Genomic DNA, 23,846 nt, shown 5'->3' with positions numbered 1-23,846 from the left:
TTCCGGCATACGCGTAATGGAGGAGATAATCCATAAATTTTCTGTTGCTTAATTTAGCGCTAATTTAAGATGAATTAAGTGGCAGTACAAGAAAACAACAGCAACGATATATAACAAATATTTTCTGTGTAGCAAACCTGAAAAAAATATGTATAAATCGTAAAATAACAGAGGAAGCTCACTGAACAGCTTTAAATTTGCTAGGCTAGTTGAAAACGTTCCAGCAAAAGCCTTTGCATATCAAAAAATAACACATTTTGGAGTGTATTCTTGGCATCACAAATTTCTATAACACACCTACATTCCATGAATTTCAACTGTGCATTTACTACTTTTACGATAGTGTCCTGGGTACACTCAAAGACGAAAGAAACTGCACAGAAAGACAGGATGTTAAATATTTGGTATTCTAATGTGCATAGGAATTGACAAATTTGTTAGATATGCTTCTCTAAAAATATATATAACGCGTTACTGAATGACCTACGATTAGGCTTTTCAAGGATGTGGCGGCATGGAGCAGCAAACTCATGCTCGAATTTAACATTAGAAATTTCCTTTTGTGGACTCAGTCTTTCAGCACTGAAAGATACTGACGTGAACAACGATATAAGGAAGCAGCAATCGCAGAATGCTTAACAGACCATTGTCCGACAAGATTTTTGCCGCTGCACAGTTCACGGAAGAACTTGAACGCGCTATTACACATTTGTGTTGTTTTCTTGTAAGGCGTCGTCTGGAGGGAGTAAAAGAAATCCCTTATCAACACGGTCGAAGTACTCAGAAGTGTCAAAATTAATTTGGAATGTAAATAATCAGTTGCTACACTGCGATATTCCAACCACTGTTGCTTTTCGGAATTGGTTGACACACTACTCCTCATGTCGCTTTTTTTTTCATTAATGCATTTTTAATCAAAGATTGTGCGTTGATTCTCTTTTAGTAGATGATCAACAGAGGTACAGAAAATGAATTTTCACACGCTCTAGTCAATTACTTCGTGGTGATTTGCGTTTGGAGAAGGAAAAATAGAAATAATGGGTAACCAGAGGTGAGTGCATGGAATACATTTGAAAGTCCCTATTTGTTTGGAAATGGCGTTTGTCAAGAAACATACAGGTTTTGCCACGTATTACAGTTATCGTACTTTCAGTCTCTAGAACTAAGGATAAGCTTGGGAATATTACTTTGTATTACTTATAATGTGAGGCTATGCGTACCCATCAGATTAGCAGCGAACTGTTTTTAAATAATATCAAACACATGTGTGTCTGAAGGGCCCACATTTCGTTAAACCACGAACTGTTTCACGAAATTCCTGCCAATATTCTGATGATTTGCACTCAGAACACTCGGCTCACAAGACTGAACACTGAAAACATCGCAAACGCAACGCAAAACGAAACTATTGACGGCAGAGACTGCGTGAGAAACTCTTTTCCACAGCTCTGCTGATTATCTGGTGAGAGAAAAGTAACACACAATCTGTTACGAAAATGCGCAAGGAAAAAGAAGCCCTATACTGAATTATGTGTGAAAGGAACTGTAGCAGCTTTCATTCTAAAATATGGACTCAGAACATTAGATTTTGCTACTGTTATACGAATGTCGCCGGCTAAAGTGACAGTGGGTAACAATGTTGTTGTTATGACGCACCAAATGAAATGCTGCAGTCAGGCAACTGATCACTGACATGCTAAACTTAGTCTGACAATTACGAGTATTCCGATTTTGGATATTAACGCAGAACTTAATCTACTACGTTCAGTGAACGTTGTGATACGGCTACGGGAGAGGGTAGCAGTCTCTTTTCTCCTTTCATTCAAAATCCCTTCCAGTCAGGCTAGCTTACGAATTTCCGTGTTTTGAAAATTCGAGCGCGAATATCAAGTATGTACCGGCACCAATAAGCAACCATTTTTCAGTGCAGTCAAAGGGCGAGCAGAAAAGCAAGAAAGAGTTCATAGCTTAATGAAAAAACGCTCATCCAGCCGTGTGTCATTACCTCACGCCTTTTTTCGGTACAGTCACGAAAATTTCTTGGTCTACGATGGGGAAGGTATTGAGAAAGCTGTTTGTTATGGAGTACCTACCTAAAACCACCTAGCACACAGGGTAGTGTTTGCCGGAAGCGAATGAAAATGCGACGACTTGCAGTTCAGCGTCCCGTCGACATCGAGGTCATTAGGGACGGAGCTGTTCAAGGAGCTTCCTCGGCGGCATGCAGCAACATGCGAGCAGCTATCTGCGGTGCGGCTGCGGTGGGTCACCTCTGACTCAGCTCGGGGACGAACTTCCGCCATTGTGGCGGCGGCAACAGCAGCAGCAGCAGCACCAGGAAAGAAGACATCAGCCAAGTCAGCAATCAGCCCGTTCCCAGCCCGCGTCCCGCTCCGCCCCGCCGGGGATATCGATTCCCGGCGCACGCGCCCTCAGGAGCCTCGCCAAGCAGACCCACACGTCCCGAATCCCAGGCGGCGGGGGAAATAGCTTTACTCCGTTCCGCTCCCCGTGGCCCGGCGCATTTTGCGGCGCGCTGGGCTCGCATCGGGTCCCTCGCCGCCGCGCGATACTCCTCGCACTCACCCGTGCTCGATATAAGGCGCAAGCCCCTCTGTTGCGCCTCGCTATTCCCTCGGAGAAAATGCAAACGTCAGTCTAATACACTGCCTGAAGGGCACGACCTAATATGAATCCGTATCTTCCGTTAACTCTCCACAGTCTACGCACATTTTCCGTCAAATTAGTGCAGCATTAAATTATATCCATTATTTTGTTCTCAGCCCTAGTACTAATTTCTTACATACGTAGAGGCAGTTTGTTGTTATTGTGGTCTTCAGTCCTGAGACTGGTTTGATGCAGCTCTCCATGCTACTCTATCCTGTGCAAGCTTCTTCATCACCCAGTACCTACTGCAGCCTACATCCTTCTGAATATACTTAGTGTATTCATCTCTTGGTCTCCCTCTATGATTTTTACCCTCCACGATGCCCTCCAGTACTACATTGGTGATCCCTTGATGCCGCAGAACATGTCCTACCAACCGATCCCTTCTTCTAGTCAAGTTGTGCCACAAACTCCTCTTCTCCCCAATTCTATTCAATACCTCCTCATTAGTTATGTGATCTACCCAACTAATCTTCAGCACTCTTCTGTAGCACCACATTTCGAAAGCTTCTATTCTCTTCTTGTCCAAACTATTTATCGTCCATGTTTCACATCCATACATGGCTACACTCCATACAAATACTTTCAGAAACGACTTCCTGACATTTAAATCAAAACTCGATGTTAACGAATTTCTCATCTTCAGAAACGCTTTCCTTGCCATTGCCAGTCTACATTTTATATCCTCTCTACTTCGACCATCATCAGTTATTTTGCTCCCCAAATAGCAAAACTCCTTTACTATTTTAAGTGTCTCACTTCCTAATCTAATTCCCTCAGCATCACCCGACTTAATTCGACTACATTCCATTATCCTCGTTTTGCTTATGTTGATATTCATCTTATACCCTCCTTTCAAAACACTGTCCATTCCGTTCAACTGCTCTTGCAAGTCCTTTGCTGTCTCTGACAGAATTACAATGTCATCGGCGAACCTAAATGTTTTTATTTCTTCTCCATGGATTTTAATGCCTACTCCGAACTTTTCTTTTGTTTCCTTTACTGCTTGCTCAATATACAGATTGAACAGTATCGGGGAGAGTCTACAACTCTGTCTCACTCCCTTCCCAACATTTTCTTCCCTTTCATGTCCCTCTACTCTTATAACTACCATCTGATTTCTGTACAAGTTGTAAATAGCCTTTCGCTCCCTGTATTTTACCCCTGCCACCTTCAGAATTAGAAAGAGAGTATTCCAGTTCACATTGTCAAAACCTTTCTCTAAGTCTACAAATGCTAGAAACGTAGGTTTGCCTTTCCTTAATCTTTCTTCTAAGAGGCAGTTTATGCTGGGCGAAATCGTGTGCAACGTTCCTAAGCTGCTTCTCAAAAACACTCCATTTGAGCGCCGGCCGTAGCTCTCAACCAAAGAGAGTAACAACTCTCAAAATATGAAATACACTCAAAGAAAAAAAGACGCACCTCGAAGGAATTATGCGAATGGGGCGGAATTCCGTAAGAGTGACGTACATGCACAGACAAACAGATGATTGCTACTCAGAAAAATTGCACGGTTTATGCAAGAGAAAGAGCGTCACAGATTGAGCAACTCCAAACGCGTTAGCCCTTACGCAAGCAGTTATTCGGCTTGACACTGACAGAATTGTTGGGTGTCCTTCTGAGGGTTGTCGTGCCAAATTATATCCAATTGGCGCGTTAGATCGTCAAAATCTCGAGCTGGTTGGAGGGCATTGCTCCAAACGCTCCAAACGATCTCCATTGGCGTGCGTTCTGACGGTCCTGCTCGCCGATGTACCACCTCTGTCCACGGCGTACTTTACTTCTATGTTTTAAGTACTCTAGGCGCAAGTCTTCAACAATTAGCAGGGCAGTAGTTCAAAAATCCAAAAATGCACGCTTATCCCAAGAGCCTTTGCTCACTCTTCAGAGGGAAATCTTTATATATGTGTTTTATGTCAAGCCTTAATATGAATCCTGCCAATTCGGATTCGTCTAATAAACGTTCCGGGTGAAATTTTCGTAGAGTCAACTACCCGTATTCTGCACATACCGCACTCTTTTCTTATCCGCTATATTGCGCAAATGTCTCGCCCACCTCAAGCAGTGCATAGCTTTCTCGTCCTCCGCTCTTGTAGCTTCTATCAGCGTAACTGAGGAATGTCTGTCGCCCAGAACGTCAAAAAATATGCCAAAGTAATATTAAAGCACTTGTACGTCAACTACTGCACTTCTGGTAGATTCTACCGACGAAAATTAATTTTTACTGAACTGCTATCCTTTCTATAAATTCAAAAACCTTTTCTTCCTGTAAAGTAAGGTTTCTTTACGTTACGCACAAGTTTTGACATTTATATTAAAGGCCTCTTCAATAGATTTATTTTTCCAAGATTAGTTTTGTTTTTTTCTTTAGGTCCCGTACCTATAGACCAGAAACTATTCACGCCATAATTTTTATATGAATAAAAGTATCATATGTACAAACGAAACAGCACAATGCAAGAAATAAATCGACTGATCATGACTACTGCATAAGGCGAAACGAGTCTGGAACATATAATTTAGCATAAGAAAGGCTTTTGAACTTATAGAACGAATAGTTCTGTACTTGCTGCGTAAAATGCTGACATCAAATAATTTGGATTATTATCGTTCGATGTTACATTCCGCAATTCTGGGCTTCTAAATACAGAAATACAGGCGTTCGACATGACTGTGGAACAACAGCGAGAATACTTAACATTTTAATAAAAAGCATTCCAAAACGCGTATTTATTTTTGAATTAAAGATAACGTGAGGAACCGGTGCACGCATCCGCCGTGTATAATTGCTCATCGTTTGTGACAGGTGTCAGTCGATACCGCACAGCTGAAGTGTAACACGAAATTTTCAGGAATAACACGTTTCACTATTAGGCCGAAGAAAGAAACCCTTAAAATGTTTTTGGATAGTTGCAAGGTAGCGCACACTTTATGTTGTTGCTGTAGAAAGTAATAGAAATTTGTGTACTTTTACAGTTCTTCGTACTAGGTGAAAGGTGTCTCGAGTGTCGACAGAAAGTCCTAGGGCGAAACGATGGTTAGGTCCCGAACTTATGACAACGAGTTGAATGAACTCTGTATCAATATATCACGTAGGTTCCAGTCGTTTGTCCGGTGTGGCCGTGCGGTTAAAGGCGCTTCAGTCTGGAACCGCGTGACCGCTACGGTCGCAGGTTCGAATCCTGCCTCGGGCATGGATGTGTGTGATGTCCTTAGATTAGTTAGGTTTAATTAGTTCCAAGTTCTAGGCGACTGATGACCTCAGAAGTTAAGTCGCATAGTGCTCAGAGCCAGCCAGTCGTTTGTTTAAGCTCCCCTGCTTTCTCCAGTGCATTAAATTCAGCTAAATAGTGGACCTCAGAACTTTCTTCAGGTTTAATGAACACCCCCTCACGTATTATCCCGTCCACTAGCGAATTTTCTTCCCACGAATATCGAAGACGCTCCGGCAGCCTGCTTTGATGTGCCCACAGGCCGGACTCCGGCTGGGCGCGAGTCATCGGCGCGCGACCCCTGCAAGACACAATTTGTCTACGGGCCCCCTCGGAGCACAATGGCCGACCCGCTCCATTGTTCGCCAAGACGGGGAGGCGCTCCCCCGTGGTGGAGCGTAGTGCCATCTTCGCCGACACACACCCTCCGCGCAGCAATTACATTTAATCTGTCCTGCGCTACAGTCAGACTGCCCCATTGCCGCCCACTATATAGAGAAATTCTGTCTTCAAGTGAGGCCTTTCTCTCTGTTTACAGGACATAGCGATGATATCAAATTACGTGTTTCGAATTTGAACTAAAATACGTAAAGGTTAAGTTATACCTACGTCTACAGTCCACATACCCATGTACAATGTTGGCGGAGGTTTACTTTTTGCATACTATTGTCACTTCCCCCTTTCGTCTTCCAGTCGCGAATGGTTCGCAGTAAGAAAGATTGTTCGTAAGCGTCCTTGGCCTTTTTTGGGAGATATAAGTAGGAAGAAGGAGTATACTGGTAAACTCTTCCTGGAATTTACGCTCTCGGAATTCGAGCAGTAAATCAGAACGCCGTGCAGAACGCGTCTCTCTGCCACTGGTGCTGGCCGAACATCTCCGCGACACTTTCGCGTTTACTAAACATGCAACGAAATGCGCCGCTCTTCTTTGGACATTTTGCGTTTCCCCTATTCTCTGGTGTGGAGCCCACGCTGATGAAAAATAATCAAGTATTGATTCAACGTCGTTTTTGTAAATCCAGAGGAGTTTTCCAGTGAATCCCAGTTTGGCATCTGCTTTACTGGCTATTAATTTCATGTGGTCGTTCAAGTTTAAACCAATCTGCACTCATACTCCTAGAAATTTTACGGATGTGATTGCTTCCAGTGATTGTTTTGCGGTCGTGTAATTAGACAGCAATGGACTTTTCTGCCTATTTGTGCACAACACGTTAAGAATCAATTCCCAATCCCTGCACCGGGCGTCAATACTCCGCAGGTCCTCTTGCACTTCGCTGCGTTTTCCTAGCGGGTTGCGACTTCTCTGTATAGAACAGCATTATCTGCGTAAAGTTTCACGGAACTTTCGACGTTATCCACAATGCTGTTTATATATATTGTGAAAAGTAATCGTCCTATCAAACTCTCTGAGGGCACGACCAAAGTTCCTTTTACATCTGAAGACTTCTCTCCGTTGAGAATGACATTCTGTGTTATGTTTGCAATAAACTCTTGGGTCCAGTCACATAGTTGGTCTGATATTCCATATGCTTCTTTCTTAGTATTTAGTGTCTGTTAATTCAATTGTGCTCTCCCCTTAAAAAACAAAATAAATAATATGACTGGAAGCAAGTCGAAACATACGTTCAGGGCAGTCACAGTATCTATACTTGAGTCACTACGGTGACAGTCAATTGTGACGGTAGTCGGGTTTAGCGGTTTTGGTGATACGATGTTCGAAGCACTACTACGAAACAATTATAGGATTCAAACGGTGAATGAGACTATAGAATTTTTGAATGTAGGTGTTTACCGAAATACTGCTACACTTACGTGTACAACGTTATTGCCATACATCCTTTAACAACACATTACGCAATCTCATTTTAAAATTATCTGTGTGAAATGCACATGATTACCAAGTGCGTTAGAAACACATATTCCTTGTACTATACATAGGCTTACAGGCAACTGAATTTCAGTGTACTGTTCCCAGTGCTAGTAATTCAAAAGTCTATAGTACTCAAAATGAATAAAATCACTTTCAAATAAGGTTCTTCGAACGATCCAATAGTTCTACAATGAATTTTGAACTTTATTTCGGACTTTAAATATTAAGAGCTGTCGTTCTTAGGCATGCTGAGAATTAAAAACCAACTTCTTTGATGCTTACATCAACTATGGTAGGTACACAGCTAAAACGTTAATAGTTGGCAACATTGAACAGAACCACTAGGTTTTAAAATTCCTGCAATGAGCAATCTGCTAAAACTGCGTAGTAAGTAATTTCATCAACACTGTTCACTATATCTCTGAAACACACAATGTGTGTTTAGTGGTTGTCACACGCTGGCTAGTAGTAAAGCTTCTGTAGTACAGAGCCCTCATAACTTTCTATGGACGTTGTGTTTACCAGCTTTGCCAACCTAACGTGGGCAAGTAGCAATCAGAACTGTGGTAAATGGGCTATATCTTCCAGGAACGCTTTAAAAATCTATAGTTATTTTAAGTACAGAACTACTTTTTCGCCACCACTCTTCTGATTAGCATACTATTCAGTCTGATGATGTTGCTATCTAATTGGACGTGGTCGTCTATAACATTTCAAATGAAAACAAACTGTTGCAATTAAACAACAGTTTATGAATTATACACGTAACTGAATACATGATTGCACGATATAAAAAGTCCCAATTCCTGAATGCTGCTTTTGCTGCTCAATATCACATTAGAGTAAAGTATATACTTAGAGCGAGACTTGGTGCACAGTAATTCGTTTTTCTGTTTCATAATATTATTTACTATAAAATATATCTCCGATATTTTCAGCTGATTGTCCTCAATTATGTGGCTGTCAAGCGCGTCCAAAACTTTCAAACAGCTCTCTTGTTGCACCTGTCTGGTTTTCAGTTTCATCAGAGGTGACCCACAACGCTTGCGCTTCAAACATGCAAACTACAAACTACGACATCTAGTGAAGGAAAAGAGAAAAAGAGAATAATAATGTGGTGGATACGAACGTACAGTACTTACAAAGCCGTGCTTGTCGGAAATGTTGTTGGTCAGCTTCAGCTTATGGAAGGAAACGACTTTTTGCATCCACTGTTCGCCCGTGGATGGGCTATCTGGGTGGATGTACATGCGCTTAGGCATTTCAGGGTCAGCCTTTCCGGCGACCATCCACCGGCTGGGAACAGCAGACACAGACAGCACTCATCACATACTGCATTAGCAACAGACACTAAATTTACAAAATATGGCGCGCGCTCCGACGGAGAGCAGAGGAAATGCTTAGCGACTAAAAAGACTGGTATGTCAAAGTACTTTTACATTACTCTTGACTAGATTTAAGAATCGGATGTGACGCAACGTCAAGATAAGAACACAAAATCGCTCATGACTGACAATGGTGGCACACAACAAGAAGTCTTAGGTAAGCAAGCTGTACTTTTTTCTTCTAAAAATATAAATACGATTAATCAATGGCATAAAAGGAAACCTTTGATAATGGCACTGTCAGTTTCAGAAAATAGGATGATACCAAATTTGTACGGCGTCGATACATCTAGGAACAACTCTTACCATCGTTCTGACTTGTGCAACCATTGCCGCAACATTTTTTCCATTATGCTGAACTAGAAGCTAGTGGTTGTTAATAATAGTAAGAATTTACACAAAAAATTACGAAGTTTATTGAAAACAATGTGACATTATGAAAGTAAACTGTTGTAAAATATGAATTCATACGTATGATTGCAATGCTAGGTGAAATGTCACTTATTCCTCCATGATCATCTCCGCGACAGTTGAATTGCACCACTAGAAAAAGAACCTGGCAAAAAAAAAGATAAAAGTCTGCTGAATAAAACATACTGCTAAAACTGAATGTCTAGATCTCCCACTCCTCGATATATTGATAATTTTTATTTTTTGGATCGTCTGACTGCAACTGAATGAAACACAAGTTTCGCATCAAAACAAGTGTTCAGTTCCTAGTGCTGTGAAATGCGGAAAAGACCCCAAGTGGCAGTTATAAGAAGCGGAACGGCACTAGAAATGGAACAGAAGCGTAATATGTAGAAAGTTATCCACGCAACCTGCAAGTAGACTTTAAAATATTACTACATCATAGCAAAAACCAACACCAGAATTGTTTATAACCTATGGGTACACTGCCCCAAAATGTACGTAATCCAGGCCACTGGAGTTCCCTTGCAGAGAATAAAGGCGAAACGCGTATGGCACGAAAATTGTGTTTCACTCAGTTGTAGACAGACGGTCCAAAACGTAAAAATTATGAATATACCGTAATATTACAAGCAACTGAGGAAGATAGGACTACAAAAGTTGAAGGTGTCAATCTTCGAATTTGTGTTAGGGAACGGTGCACCTCCACCTCTTCATTACCCCAAGTTGTTCTGCCCGGAAGTGCAGAAAACTCTTCCTGAGCGTTGAATCTTTGACAGTGGTATTTTGAATATATATTACTTTGAAATACTTTTAATAGTAGTTTTCCTGTTGTTTATAAATGAAATTATGCAGATTCAGAATTGCACTTGTAGCTGAACAGAGCTAGTCATAAGCATCCTATTACCACACCGAACGTTTATCGCGACAACTAGCTGCTAGTGAAATAATTTGAAAAAATTTAATGACGGAAGGAACGCTGTTTTACGCTGCTGGTACCTGCAATAAACTGAAATGCTTGCGGGTCACGGGCGATAGAGGGAAGGAGGGGCGGTGGGGGAGTGTTTTAATAGCGAAATTCGATATGAATTATCTGTTATTACATTGAATTAGCTGAACGTAGTTATTGGTTAGCGTGCGCCAGCACAAATACATTGTTTTCAGAGAAATCACAATTGCCCTAGCCTTCCAGCAATCACAACTGATTCTATTGCAAGGAAGTGGAGACTGTAACAAAAAATGACAACAAATAACTTTTTGTTCGTATGCTATTTTAATAACTTTTCCTTTGCAAATTTTTCGTATTTGTTTAAGCCTTTTACTCTCACTGTGACTGGTACGCCTTAATAGATTCGGCACAGGGCACAGAAATATTGTTGTTCTCTAAAAGTAGTATCAGAAAGAAACTGAAAGTGTGGAGTGACTAGATATACCCGTTGCACAGAGAGAGTAGGTGTACGAATGGCGACACATTTGTTAATTAAAACGGAATTGAGAAATCTAAATTAGGAAACGCTGGGGTTATCTCGTGAAAAATATCCGTATAAAATTTGTGTAACGCTATGTTTAGTGAGTAATCTATAGACTACATACCCTGCGACTTCTCACATACCGCTCATGGTGGTCTCGTGAAAGTAATAACATAATCATCATTCGTGAACCAGAAGAGAAGTCATATGATAAGTCCGAAACTCTTCTATGACACACTTCACAGTGATTTACAAGACACGGGTAAACATAAATTGCGAGGCGCTACAATGATGTCTGCTATTGAAAGAAAACCTTCATTAAGTACGGGTTGGTAATTGCTATCTAAGTGAGGTGAGAACTAATTTTGTAGTTCGTTTCCTTTCTTTGATTATTGTTTTTATTCCACCATTTAATTTCACGTCCTCACACAAACTGGAAAATTTACATGTATTGTGTTTTATTCTTTTTCCTTCAAACTTTCTCGAAGTCATGATTCGAGAGATTAAATTCATGGAACATAAATGTACTATTTCATTCGAGAATGACTTTCGTACTGAAGAATAACCTCGGTTTTCTATGCTTAACTTTCAGAATTAGCCATGTTTTAACGTGCTCGTAGTCAGTGGAAAAGAAACCTCGGGTAGAATGCTGCGAGACCTTTTGCGTGTGGTATGTAGTATAAATTAGAAGACTAGAAAAATAGGAAACGCAGTACAAATATTATAATGCTTAAATGTGGTCAGCCGCAGGTGTCTGTTGATATCTCAGTTTTACGGTCGCCAATGTGCAGTGCTACATCACGTGTGAATTTCTCGGCACGGTCTGCTGCCAAAATATTTGCCTCAGTGTTTCGGCCTAAGTACAAGTTACCCAAGGGAAGCGCCTTGTATTGCAAACATCGTTTAGCTCCTTGCTCCTCACTTCAAGTGCTGGAATAACCTCTGACGCACAGCTGGGAGTATGAAGTCAACAATGATGTGTGAATCCCGACAACGTTCCTGAGCTTTCTAAGTAGCCAGCCGCGTCCATAACCGTCGGTACAAAAACACTTCATCTCACGTGTGCGGCGTAGAGGATGTGCTGCAGACATGGTTCAAGTGATTCCACAGGAGTCCGTTGCTTCTTACTTCTCGCTCCTCATTCCGCTTTCACTGTAGCCTTACTGTTTACGCTACTAGGAATTTGTGAACGTATCAAAGAAGAGAGTTTTGGGAATTAAATGTACATTTAGATAATTTCTAACGTATCTGATTTTGATACGAGAAATTGTTTATTAAACTGCCGTACTCCTAGCATCTGCAATATAAGCACAAAGCGTAGACACGATAAAAGCGCTATTCCTGATTGTAAGTATTATATTCTATGTCCTCTGTCTTTTGTTCCATAACGAGTCTTAGCTGTAAAAATTTATTTACCGCGTATGACGAACGAAGAACACCAAGGAGACATGACAAGAAATAACAAAGGAAATTTTGTTTCCAGGGATTAATTTCATATTCGCGGGGTCGATTACATTAAAAGCTACTGTGTGATTAGAACAGTTTTCACCATTACAAAGCTGAGCTTTGTTCCAGAGTGGGTATGAAATGTACAACGAGAATTGTCGAGAGCAATGATTCACCGAGAAATCATTTACAACGTTGTTCAGCAGAGCAGACATCTTCGCAAAATAAAAAAAAGTAAGATTTATATTTAACTACCAATAAATGAGCTGGACAAAATGAGAAAAATGACAGCAAGTAGGCAGAACACACTTGGTATCTTTCACGAAATATTTCATCATTTTTTTTAACACTTGATTGATTCCTAATCGACACAGATAATGAATAACAGAATTAACACAACACCCAAAACATAAAAAATACCTTTACACTATGAATAAGATAATCAATAAAAATCAGTGACACATTCAGCGTGATAAATGTTTTTATACTTACACTACTTTTAATAAAATAGTTACACTACCGTTCATAAAATAGCTATATCAAAGAGTTGAAGGCAGAAACAGGCTTGTGACCACAAACGTTCCTTAAAAATCCAAATATCACCATCGCTGAACATTATCAAACAAGTTTCCTACAAGTGCAGTAGTTGGCTTCCGGGTTATTGTCATCTTCAATAAAACATTGAGATATCATTTTGCTTTATACAAAAGAATATTTAAAAGGGGTCAAACAGGCTAGAAAGTCGTATTGAGGACGTTTCGCACATCATTTCGTCTTCAGTACTGACAACATCGCCAGTCGCTAACAACAGATAAGCTGTGGCAGTTTGCACTTATGAAAATGCGCAGTAAGCCTAATTTTCGTTGCAGACCACATGCAGGAAAGCTACAACTCTAAGAATAATTATTACATACGCAATTCACACCACTTAGGAGAGCAGTAGCAATTAATTAGATTTCATTGTTGGCTGGTAATATCACCCACGTTGAATTTAAATGTGTCCCGAGACGTGTATTCTCCAGTATATGCTTTCTTCGTATTTAGAGATTTCAGTCTTCGCCTGTTTTCAGTTTCTCACAAACCATTTGCCTTTTTCTGAACCTTGTTTTCCTTTCTCAAAGAATCATAAATGTTACTTTCTTTGATTTTATTATGGTTCTCAAGAATATCTGCTACATTTTGGAAGTGTTGGGAGAAACGATATTAATTAGATTCGTATCACCATAACCACTGTTCTAACAAAATAGCTACTGGACATGGGGCTCAACTTTATACTTGTTTTTTTTTTTTATTTTTATAGTCGATACGAATTTTGGCGACTTTGTTTCAACAACTGCTTTTAGCTTCTGGCGGATTCGAATTTTGTTATATTTTCCTGTCATTTAGTAGCTCCATTAGATAACAGGCATTCTGGTGTCCCATAGCATCAGGATCAAAATTTTACAGGTACGCAGATGATAATAAACCAAGTATAGTGAGAACAGACAAAAGGGATATTAACGAGGGTGGGAAAATTTTATAAGCCTCTATAATCCACGCATTGACACCAGCGGTAGTAAGCAGTTGCTGTGAAGTTAAAATATTGCTGTGAGTGTAAACTTTTCATGTCAGTAAAGAAAAGGAGGAGGGAATACTACAATTTAACGTCCCGTTGACAGCACGGTGATTAATTACGGATTACAAACTCGGGTTACCAAAGGATGGCGAAGGAAATCGGCCGTGCCTTTACCGAATGAACCATCCAGGTATTTGCCTGGAGCGATTTAGAGAAATCACGTGAATCCTAAATCAGGATGGGCATTTGAACCAACGTCCTCCTGAATCCGAGTCCAGTGGGCTAACTGCTGTTGCCACCTCGTTCCATCTTGCCAACGAAAACTGTAAATGCTATTAGTCCCAAATCTCAACACATGTAGCGTAGGATCCTCTGCAGTATCTATAATTCTGACACTAGAAGTTTAAGATTTCATTTATAAAGGATTATCCATTTTGCGCTGAAATCCTTTGTGGCATTGCTTATATTTTTCAGCTCTATTCTTTGTTTATTCTCCTGTAACTCTATGCTGTTGTTCTCAAGCGTTGAGTTATCTTGAAATCTGCCGGAATGCACTAAAGACTCAATTAGGGTGTCACCGACAGCACGACACAATTAATACTTTATTGCCATTTTGACTACAGCTGGAAATCATCATAAGATAATATTGTTAATACTTTAGGCAGTAGGTTATGGGTGTTCAATTAGCGACCCACATACCGGATGCGGACCAAAGCAACTTCAATGCTGCCCAAAGAGTGAGCATGAGACAATCGGTAAAAATAGAAAAACAAAAAAATGTAAAGTTGTGATAAACTTAATATTTTCAATTTGAAACTCCTGTCACACGATACTATTCTATCATTAGTCCATCACGTTCTTAACATTGCCACTAGTGTTATATTTTAAAGCCCAGAGTCTCGTTCATATAACCGGCCAATCCGTCATAAGCGCTTGCTATGTTGTCTTACGGCTACTTCGACTGCAACTGCGAAATTACAGATGTAGACACGTACAAGGAAATTAATTTATGGAAATCCAAGGAAATTCTGTGTTATTTTTTTGCAGTTGTGATAGAGAACCTTTGTTAGAAATCCTCGTGCGGATTGCAGTTACTGCCAATGTTTGCTGTCTCACAGTACCGTAAGACTGTTAAGTACCGTAAGTCAATTGTGACATTAATTCTATGAGTTGTAATCACTTATATATAAAATTATTAATGAAATCTCATGTGTAAAATGTCAGATTAATCTAATTTTGCTTTTTTAGAGTAAAGAATCATAAATCAATAAATTCTAAATTACTTAAATGTGCCAACTATAAACCTCCGACCATCTTTTCTTTCTTTTTTCACCGGTTAGTGTTAAGTATGTAAAGTGTGCCCCAAAAATACTCGTGTTCTTCCAATGTGGCACAAGTAAGATAAAAAGTTGGACACTCCTGCTGTAGAAGATATCATTACATGTCCTCCCTGTACAATCTGTTCCATACTCACTACCAGTGGATCACCTATGGTGTTCTAAACCCCTGTAGTGGGTTGCAGTTATAGCCAACATCCTGCGGGTGGAACGTGGACGTGAAACGCCTACGTGACGAGTTAGGCGCTGTTTCGACGCGCAATAAGCTCGGACGCTGTAGAACAGTTCCCAGATCCTGCGTGGGTCGCAAAGCGGTCTCCGGACCGAGGAGCCTTTTGCGGTCTGAGAACCGGTGAAAGGCAAGGCAAGGCAAGACAAGGCAAGTCGATGCGCACCCGTGTCGGATTACTGTTCTGCGGCGGGCAGCGGAGGGCGCCGTAGTGGTCACAAGCGTGTCGCAGCAGCAGCAGCAGCAGCGGCGGCGGCGGCAGCGGCAGCAGCAGAGCAAACAGCAGACACCACACGTCACACAAAGTTCGGCTAGCGGACGGGTCATTAGTCCATCAAATGTTGCGGGAACTTGGGAGGAGATCCGATACGCCGGTTCGAAGCTGCTCAACCGGCTGCAGAAGCGTTTCGAAACAAGCACAGAAATTCCCTTTGTATTTATTTGCTTTTGCAGCTGCGAATTTTTCATAGTATCGTAACTTCTTTAAAATAAATTGACTAGTACGTTGGTCTGTTAAACCACTGAAGCAAAAGTTACTTATTTAGGAGGCGTTTCTGAGATTTACTTGCATTTTTAGACGACAATCGTACATCTTAGATCGTCAGCGTAATTCCTATGCAGACAGATTCGTTTAGAGAACTGAAAATAGTATTAAGTTCAGCTAAAGAGCTCATTACATTAAGTAAACATGTAAAATAAGAAAAAAACTCCAAATGTTTATGTGCTGCGGCACATAAAAAAATGATGTTTCTGTGTTAAATCAAAGTTGATCTACATATCTTCATTATATCTGAATATGCAGTGATGGTTCTTTCCTGAGCGCTGCATTGACGATCTAAAATCCGAGAAGTACACCTCAAAATGAAGCGTAGATTCCCCGTTTCTTCGTCACTAAATGAAGCTAATCAGTGGTTATGCTGTGCTTTTGGGGTTTAACTGTTATTGCAGCTAACTGCAGTTGACAGAAGGCCTGATTAATAAGAAGGTAGAAAGTTGCAAGCGAACTCTGAACAGCAGACAAAGGCTATTTCATAGAAGGAGCATGTTCATGATTTCTTTCATGAACAATTCAAGATGTGGGAACAAAAATTTTTAGGCGATAGTATATTGAAGTTTCTAAAGCTTTTTAAAGTACTTTTATTAATAACATTGTACAGCTGTCGAAAAATTATGTGTCTCGTTTTACTTGTCCGTGTCTGTAGTGATACTTGGAAAGGAGCTCCGGTTTCGTAGCTGAAAGTGAAGGTTAAATATCTAGACTCATTCAGTATAACATTTCTCAGAAAGGACTGAACTTGTTTGTGCGGCAAATTTCATCCTGCTATCCAGGATATCAGTGGCCGGTGTCTGTGATACATTTCACTGCATCGAATGCCTTTTAAAAATGGACATAATTTCATTTTAAGCAAATTTACAATAAGCCTTTCTCCAAACGATTAACCACGCAGTAAAATGCCCTCCTTTGTTTTAATATAAATACTGCTTTGTTTTCTTAGAATCACTTGCAAAAACGTTCGTCCAATATCTTGAACCTTTTATGAAGTACTAGACGGTTCTACCTTAGACCTGCGTGGGAAACCCATAGTAACCAGTTGTAACGTACCTCGATAATAAATAAAAGACGATAAACTGTAACATTTTATAATTTACGGTTTATATGGGAACAGGAACTTATTGCTGCAGAAAAAGATGCTGGAACTGGATTCGAAAAACGACTCAGGGTTTGCTTTTATATAATACAACCAAAAAAAGATTGTCAGTCCCAGTATAAATCATGCTGCTAGGTCATGTTCCGCTTATTCACGTTTGATGGACTAAATATGTTCGTACGACAAAAGTATTTGGCTCAAATGTTACGCGGTTTGATTCACTATGCGTTTCACAATGGGTGAAAACGTTCATTAATTCTGCAGATAGTACCCCCACCACGTCTATAACAAAAGGGGCCAGAATTACAAAGAACAGGAAAAATAAAGTAAAAATCAAATAAAAACTACACTAATCTAGGAATGAAATTGTAAAACCTTTCGCATTGAACAGTAATGAATGAAAACGATACATGAGATTGTCTTTGTTACCAATGATTTGTCTTTTTCGTGTTGACTGTAATCAGTAATGTAACCAGCCTTTATGGAGCACCACAACTCTGAGAAGAATTCGCCTAACGCAACGAACAGTAAGGAAGCTAGTCTGACCGAGATTCACGCAGGACGGAAGGAATGAAGAAGCGTGTCTTTTCAGTTGCTAACACAATTGACACGAAAAAGACAAACCAGTATCCGCGAATGGACTGGCAGGAAGAACCATCTCTAACCGACACTACTTCGTCTGCGAATAAGATGCAATCTTTTTTTGGTTGTACCTGTTATGGAACCTAAATCTGCAGACATCAGCGGCGACGATGTCCATAAGGAGGATGTATTTTGCCTTTTTGTTGAGGTCTGTCACTCGAACTTTGTAGGCGGGAAACATGCGTCTGTGAAAACAGAAACAAGAGTGTTTGTTTTTCCTTTCTATGCTTTCCGTTCCTGTGCTTTGTACATCTCGTCATACATTTTTACATCTCTTTCTGCAGCCGTTGGTGACAGAACGCGAGTATCCCGTCCGCGTGTAATTTCGCGTCCGCTGGCCGGCCGTGCGAGTCACGTCTCTGTGGGGAGAGAAACAACAGCCGGCGCCTTTACCTGTTGTGGAACTTGTACCGGTAGTCGTCGGCGGCCACAATGTCCAGCAGCAGGATGTATTTCGCTTTCGCGTCCAGCCCCGACACGCGAAACTTCATCTGCGGGAACATCTGCCTGTAAGGAAAACACCACACACTCAGTCAGCAGAACTCTTCAGCGTCACAGAAAAAGGAAGGCATCATCTTGCAGAGAGGGCCTTGCTACTCACGTAGCCAGTATCGGCTGCAAACAGCGTCAAAAAATAGCAGATCAAGGTTATACTAAACCATAAATAAAATAAGCACAGTCACACTCTTTGTGGAGCACAGTTCTGCAATCAAACAGGAATCAGTCAAACAGGAACAATAATCTAAGAAAAAATATGGTGTTAATAAGACAAAGCACAGAACAAACAGCTTCCGAGAATGCAGATGTGGTGGCGACATTGGCGAACAGAAAAAAATGTAATTATAAATGTATTGAAAGTTAAATGGTGCAGTTTTACTTTGTAACATCTCCACTGATCAACAGCGATAAGGCCACCTTGCTGGACTAACGTTTTCCAATACTGATTATTGACTACAAGATGCTGCTTTCAATTTCCAGGCACTATATCACGCTTTTACGAGGTGGAATGTTCGGAAACGGAACGTAATCAGTGCTGTCAGCCTAATAGTGGGACGACAAGAGAAAGAAGTATAATAGACCTTCGCTGTTGCATCATACAGGTTAAAACATTATGCGGTATCATGCTATTGATGTTTGAGCGCATTGGTCTCTCACTGGACCAGACTCACTCAATGACGTCACTAAGAAATGATGTTGCTACTCCCGAAGGAAGAATCTGACGATTGTGGTCCATGCTCTTTATATTTTGACGAAACTAGGAATGTGACACTGTAACAATTCCCATCCTGACTTAACAAAACATTTCCATTTTTCCTGAAGTTGTGATACCTGTATTGCAGCCTCAAGTCTGTATCCAATTACGACATAAGTATGAAACTCCGAAATTTTCACTAATTCAGTGTGCTAATGATCATAAATGAAATATACGCTGTAGGATAGGAGCAGAAACGAAAATATAAAGCAAGGACTGGAGATACATAATGCCTAAACAAGAACACAGAGATGAACTGAACGTATGGTTCAAATGGCTCTGAGCACTATGGGACTTAACATCTATGGTCATCAGTCTCCTAGAACTTAGAACTACTTAAACCTAACTAACCTAAGGACATCACACAACATCCAGCCATCACGAGGCAGAGAAAATCCCTGACCCCGCCGGGAATCGAACCCGGGAATCCGGGCGTGGGAAGCGAGAACGCTACCGCACGACCACGAGATGCGGGCAACTGAACGTATATGTGTAATGGATAAACCAAGGGCACAGTGTTCCAAACAGAAACACGGACTACTGGAATCTGAAGCATCGAGGGATAGAGGGCTGTGCCCAAGAGTTCGGCGATTAGATTCAGCCAGAAATGGTTTTATTATTGATGCTGCTGCTGATGATGATAATGAACAACATCTGTTGTATGCTTAATTTTGGAACACGATGTGTAATTCGAAAAATAAAAACTATCAAAGTGGCTGCTCGTTTACTACGACCTTTAGTCTCAGTAGTGTTCTTCCCATTCAAATCTTGATACTCTGCAGATCGTCTATAGAAAGGGCCGTAGATTGCTCTCTATAACACACAAGGCTACGTTCTGTATCCTAGAAACGTCTGAAGCTGGCATTGTAACAAAAGACTGTAGAGGGAAGTTTTGTTCATTTTAAACAAACACAATTTGAAATTGACAATGTACTTTTTTTTAAAAATGAGCCTTTCAGGAATGGGAACAGTGGAGATGCAAAACACACGCAAAAATGCGGGCAGATGTATGCCAAAACTTTGATTAACCTTTTTCTACGGAAAACAGAAGACATATAGTATACCTTATAAGGGTCTGATTCAACCAGGTTCATTTTCTAGTCTTATGGTTGTTGGGTACCGATGTTGAGTGTAATAAAACACCAGTTGGAGTTTCGAACCACACCTCACAATCATAAAAAAATTTACAAACCAATTAAGTTTTATGTGGCCAACAGCTGCCAACTGTTGATGGCTATTTGCTATCCACAAACGATACGAGACTGTATGAAAATACAGGGTAGGCAAAATACAAAAGGCCGCACTAACACATTTATTGCAAATACAGAATACAGAGCATTAAATTATCACTATGAAGAACAATGTACTGAACATTCAACAAATCGATAGTTCATAGGAAGAGCTGAACATGTTCACCGTTAACATCAATAAACAACACAGCAGGTCTCAACATGTTTCTGAAAACTTTTGCCATTTCATTTGGTGTGATTTCCGGCATGGCATAGCGAATGATTGTTTTCAACTCCTCAGTTGTACGCGTGTTGTTACTGTAGACTTTACCCTGTAAAAATTGCCACAAACAGAAATCACAGGTAGACAGACTGGGAGTTCTAGGAGGCTATAAACCTGCGGAAACAACTACGTCTCCGAAAGCTTCTTGGACGTGTGACATCGAGAACCGTGAAGTATGCGTCGTAGCGCCATCTTGCTAGAAAAACGCATACTCTCGTTCTCCCTCCGTCAGGTGCGCTATGAATGGTTGCAGTTCCGCTATGCACACCTGCGAATTCAGTGTTTCTAAAGAAAATGGGGCCTACAATCTGTTGGCCTTAAACTGCGCACCAAACGCCAACTTTCAGATCGTGCAGACACACGTCAAAGCGTTCCCTGGGATTGTCTGTTGACTAATAGCGTGTGTTTTGAGAATTCACGTACCTGCTAAGGTGAAACCACGCTTCGTGTGAGCTGATGTAAGGATTTGAATCAAGATATCCATCACCGTTCGCAACAATGTTGTCGGTAGGCGTAATCCGTAAGTTTTAACGCTTCCACTGCTCTTGCTTTGTATGCTCTCATACATAACAGCTTCAACAAGTTCTGGCATGACGTTCGTTTGATGTTTGGTTATGAGGATAGACGTCTAGTTGATTTCCGTGGTCTTGTTACCATAGTTTCGTGAACACGTTCAATATTTCCCGGCGAACAACTTACTTTACACGGTTACGTGTGGCGTGAGCAACTGAACCTGTTGCTCTAACTTTAGTAATCGACTTCTGCACAACACTTTTTGCAGGAGTAGCTGTCTCTGGATATTTTATCGTGGACCTTCCATTTAACGTTTTAAAAGATTTGCATCCAAAAAAAGTACAACAGTAAAAACTCTTTGTTCGAAGGAAAAGGGCATTCTGCAGAACTGTATTCACAATAAACCTCAAAATAACTACTAACAATGCAGCACTGATCTCTAAATCGCAGCTCGACATCCAAGTGAACACGCTAAAGCGCCGCCTTAGAGTTAAGAAATAACAACACTCAGCTTTAAATACCACGTTCAATATAACACGGAGCCTGTTTTATCTTGGCCACCAAGTATTAGCAAAATTTTTGTGCGAATGTAACACACAGAACGTTTTAAAAAGGATGACCTGATTTCAAACCCCATATTTATTGATAAAAACATGCTACAAAAGTGGGATGAAATTAAAAATACTCGCAAAATATTAAAGTCTTAGCTACGTTATTCCAAAAGCTCTATGTGTACACCAGCTGCACACGAACGACATCCTTTTACTTTTTTGCCACGCTTATTTTTCAGTGATGAGCCAACATTTCATGTTAGCGTTAACGTGCTCATGTGAGGACTGCAAAACAGTCAGGCCATTACTGAGCACGAAAGAGACTCACTTGAAGTGAAATTTTTGTGCCATTTCTCGTGAAAGAAAGAGTACGGCCCCTTCTTTGTTGAGGAAAGCACAGTGACTGGAATGAGCTATCTTCAAACCCTGCAGTACTCGTTTTTGTCACTACTTCAGGAGGACTCTGACAACCTCATTTTGCAACAGGTTGGAGCTCTATAACTATGGCACAAGGAAGTATGTGTGTTTCTCAATGACACTAGACTCAACCCCGAGACAGTGCCCTACATTCTTGGGATCCAAGATCGCCAGACATGACCCCATGAGAGTTTTTCTTGTGGGGACACGCGAAGGAAAGTGTGGTCATCCCCCCTTTACCTCGTGACGTAGAAGTGAAGAACAGAATATCAGACGCCATAACTTCTGTAAAAACAGATACATTGTGTAAAGTTTATGACGAACTTAGCTATTGTCCAGATATTGTTGCTGCTGGTGGTGGACACACAGAACATTCACAGTAGAATAACTACAACTTCAAGATTTTGCGAGTATTTTGCAATTCAACCCCTGTTTCTAGTATGTTTTTATCAATAATTGTGGAGTTTTTATAACAGGTCATTATTTTTGAAACACCCTGTATTTGTGTTTTGGAACCTTTTAATGCATAGATGACTGTACGGTCAGTATGACCAAATGCCAATACAAATAAGTAAATAAAGTAAATACCGACGCGGAAGAAAGTGACTTCCTAGTACTACTACGTCACTGCTAGTTCCGCGAAGCTCACGCAGCAGCAGGGTCCGAGACACGGTTGGCGAGGCTGCGAGCGACGGCGCGTGTGGTGTGAAAGCACGCGGTCCCGGAGCTGAGACCTGGCCTACGTACCGCATGTGGTGGCGGCCATTTTGCGGCCCCGAGGCCGGCGGGGCGTGCTGCGATTGGCCGTGTGACGAGTATCGATGCGGTGACAGATGCGGCTCCCCAACTGCCCGCGGCCGGCACAACAGCCACCACCCGTGCACGCGCACTCTCTCGCACGTTCACGTTCACGCTCACGGTCGCGCGCGCCGGCCGCCGCGGACCGGTCCGACAGCGCTTTCACGCGACCCCTGCCTCCGGTGATCTGTTAACGCGCCCTCCGCAACACCCCTCCCTTTCCCCTTTCATTCGGTGTAACAGCGCAGTATCATCGCCTGTGAATTAGATTACAAAGATTTACCACGCCCATCATTTAGAGCCGGCTCAAATTTAGACACACTTCGCCCCCCCCCCCCCCCCCCATCCATATGACGCCGGTACTGGGGACTGGAGATACTAATGGACTACAAAAGACGCGAGACATCGCTTGTGTATCAGAATAAAGCGCTGCTTCCTAGCTGTTCCATGATGTCCATGTTTAACACCTGGTCATGGCATACTGATTTTCACCACTCAGTAATATACAGGGTTATTCAAAAAGATGGACCCAGTTTAACTGTTTTGTATTTCACGAAGTATACACTCAAGTGTCAAAACTCAAGGGATAGCAGCCGGCCGATGTGGCCGAGTGGTTCTAGGCGCTTCAGTCAGGAATCGCGCGACTGCTACGGTCGCAGGTTCGAATCCTGCCTCGGGCATGGATGTGTGTCATGTTCTTAGGTTAGTTAGGTTTAAGTAGTTCTAAGTTCTAGGGGACTGATGACCTCAGAAGTTAAGTCCCATGGTGCTCAGAGCCATCTGAACCATTTTTGAAGAATTGGCGCATTCCCTGGGATGATACCGATCGTAGAAACATTCGAAACGTAGGAATTCCAAACAAAATGAGCACCACTCGAAGGCAGGTTTGCCACAGCGACATTTCTTCTTGTGATTCTCACCAGGGAAAGAA

At 41.3% G+C, this 23,846-nt stretch overlaps 1 protein-coding gene across 1 annotated transcript in view; it reads right to left on the bottom strand.

Annotated features, from left to right (window-relative positions):
* The window catches only part of LOC126419461 (optomotor-blind protein-like), a 492,782-nt gene that overhangs the window by 263,692 nt on the left and 205,244 nt on the right, over nt 1–23,846 (bottom strand). Inside the window, exons 2-3 of the mRNA XM_050086648.1 lie at nt 18,266–18,379; nt 8,883–9,045 (exon numbers count right to left, since the gene is read on the bottom strand). Of these exons, the coding sequence (XP_049942605.1) occupies nt 8,883–9,045; nt 18,266–18,379 (277 nt within the window). The remainder of the gene's footprint in view (nt 1–8,882; nt 9,046–18,265; nt 18,380–23,846) is intronic.

The sequence above is a fragment of the Schistocerca serialis genome, chromosome 9 (genome assembly GCF_023864345.2).
Source record: "Schistocerca serialis cubense isolate TAMUIC-IGC-003099 chromosome 9, iqSchSeri2.2, whole genome shotgun sequence".
NCBI classification, from domain to species: domain Eukaryota; kingdom Metazoa; phylum Arthropoda; class Insecta; order Orthoptera; family Acrididae; genus Schistocerca; species Schistocerca serialis.
The sequence above is the reverse complement of the archived record's forward strand: the minus strand, read 5'-3'. Positions and strand labels throughout refer to the sequence as shown.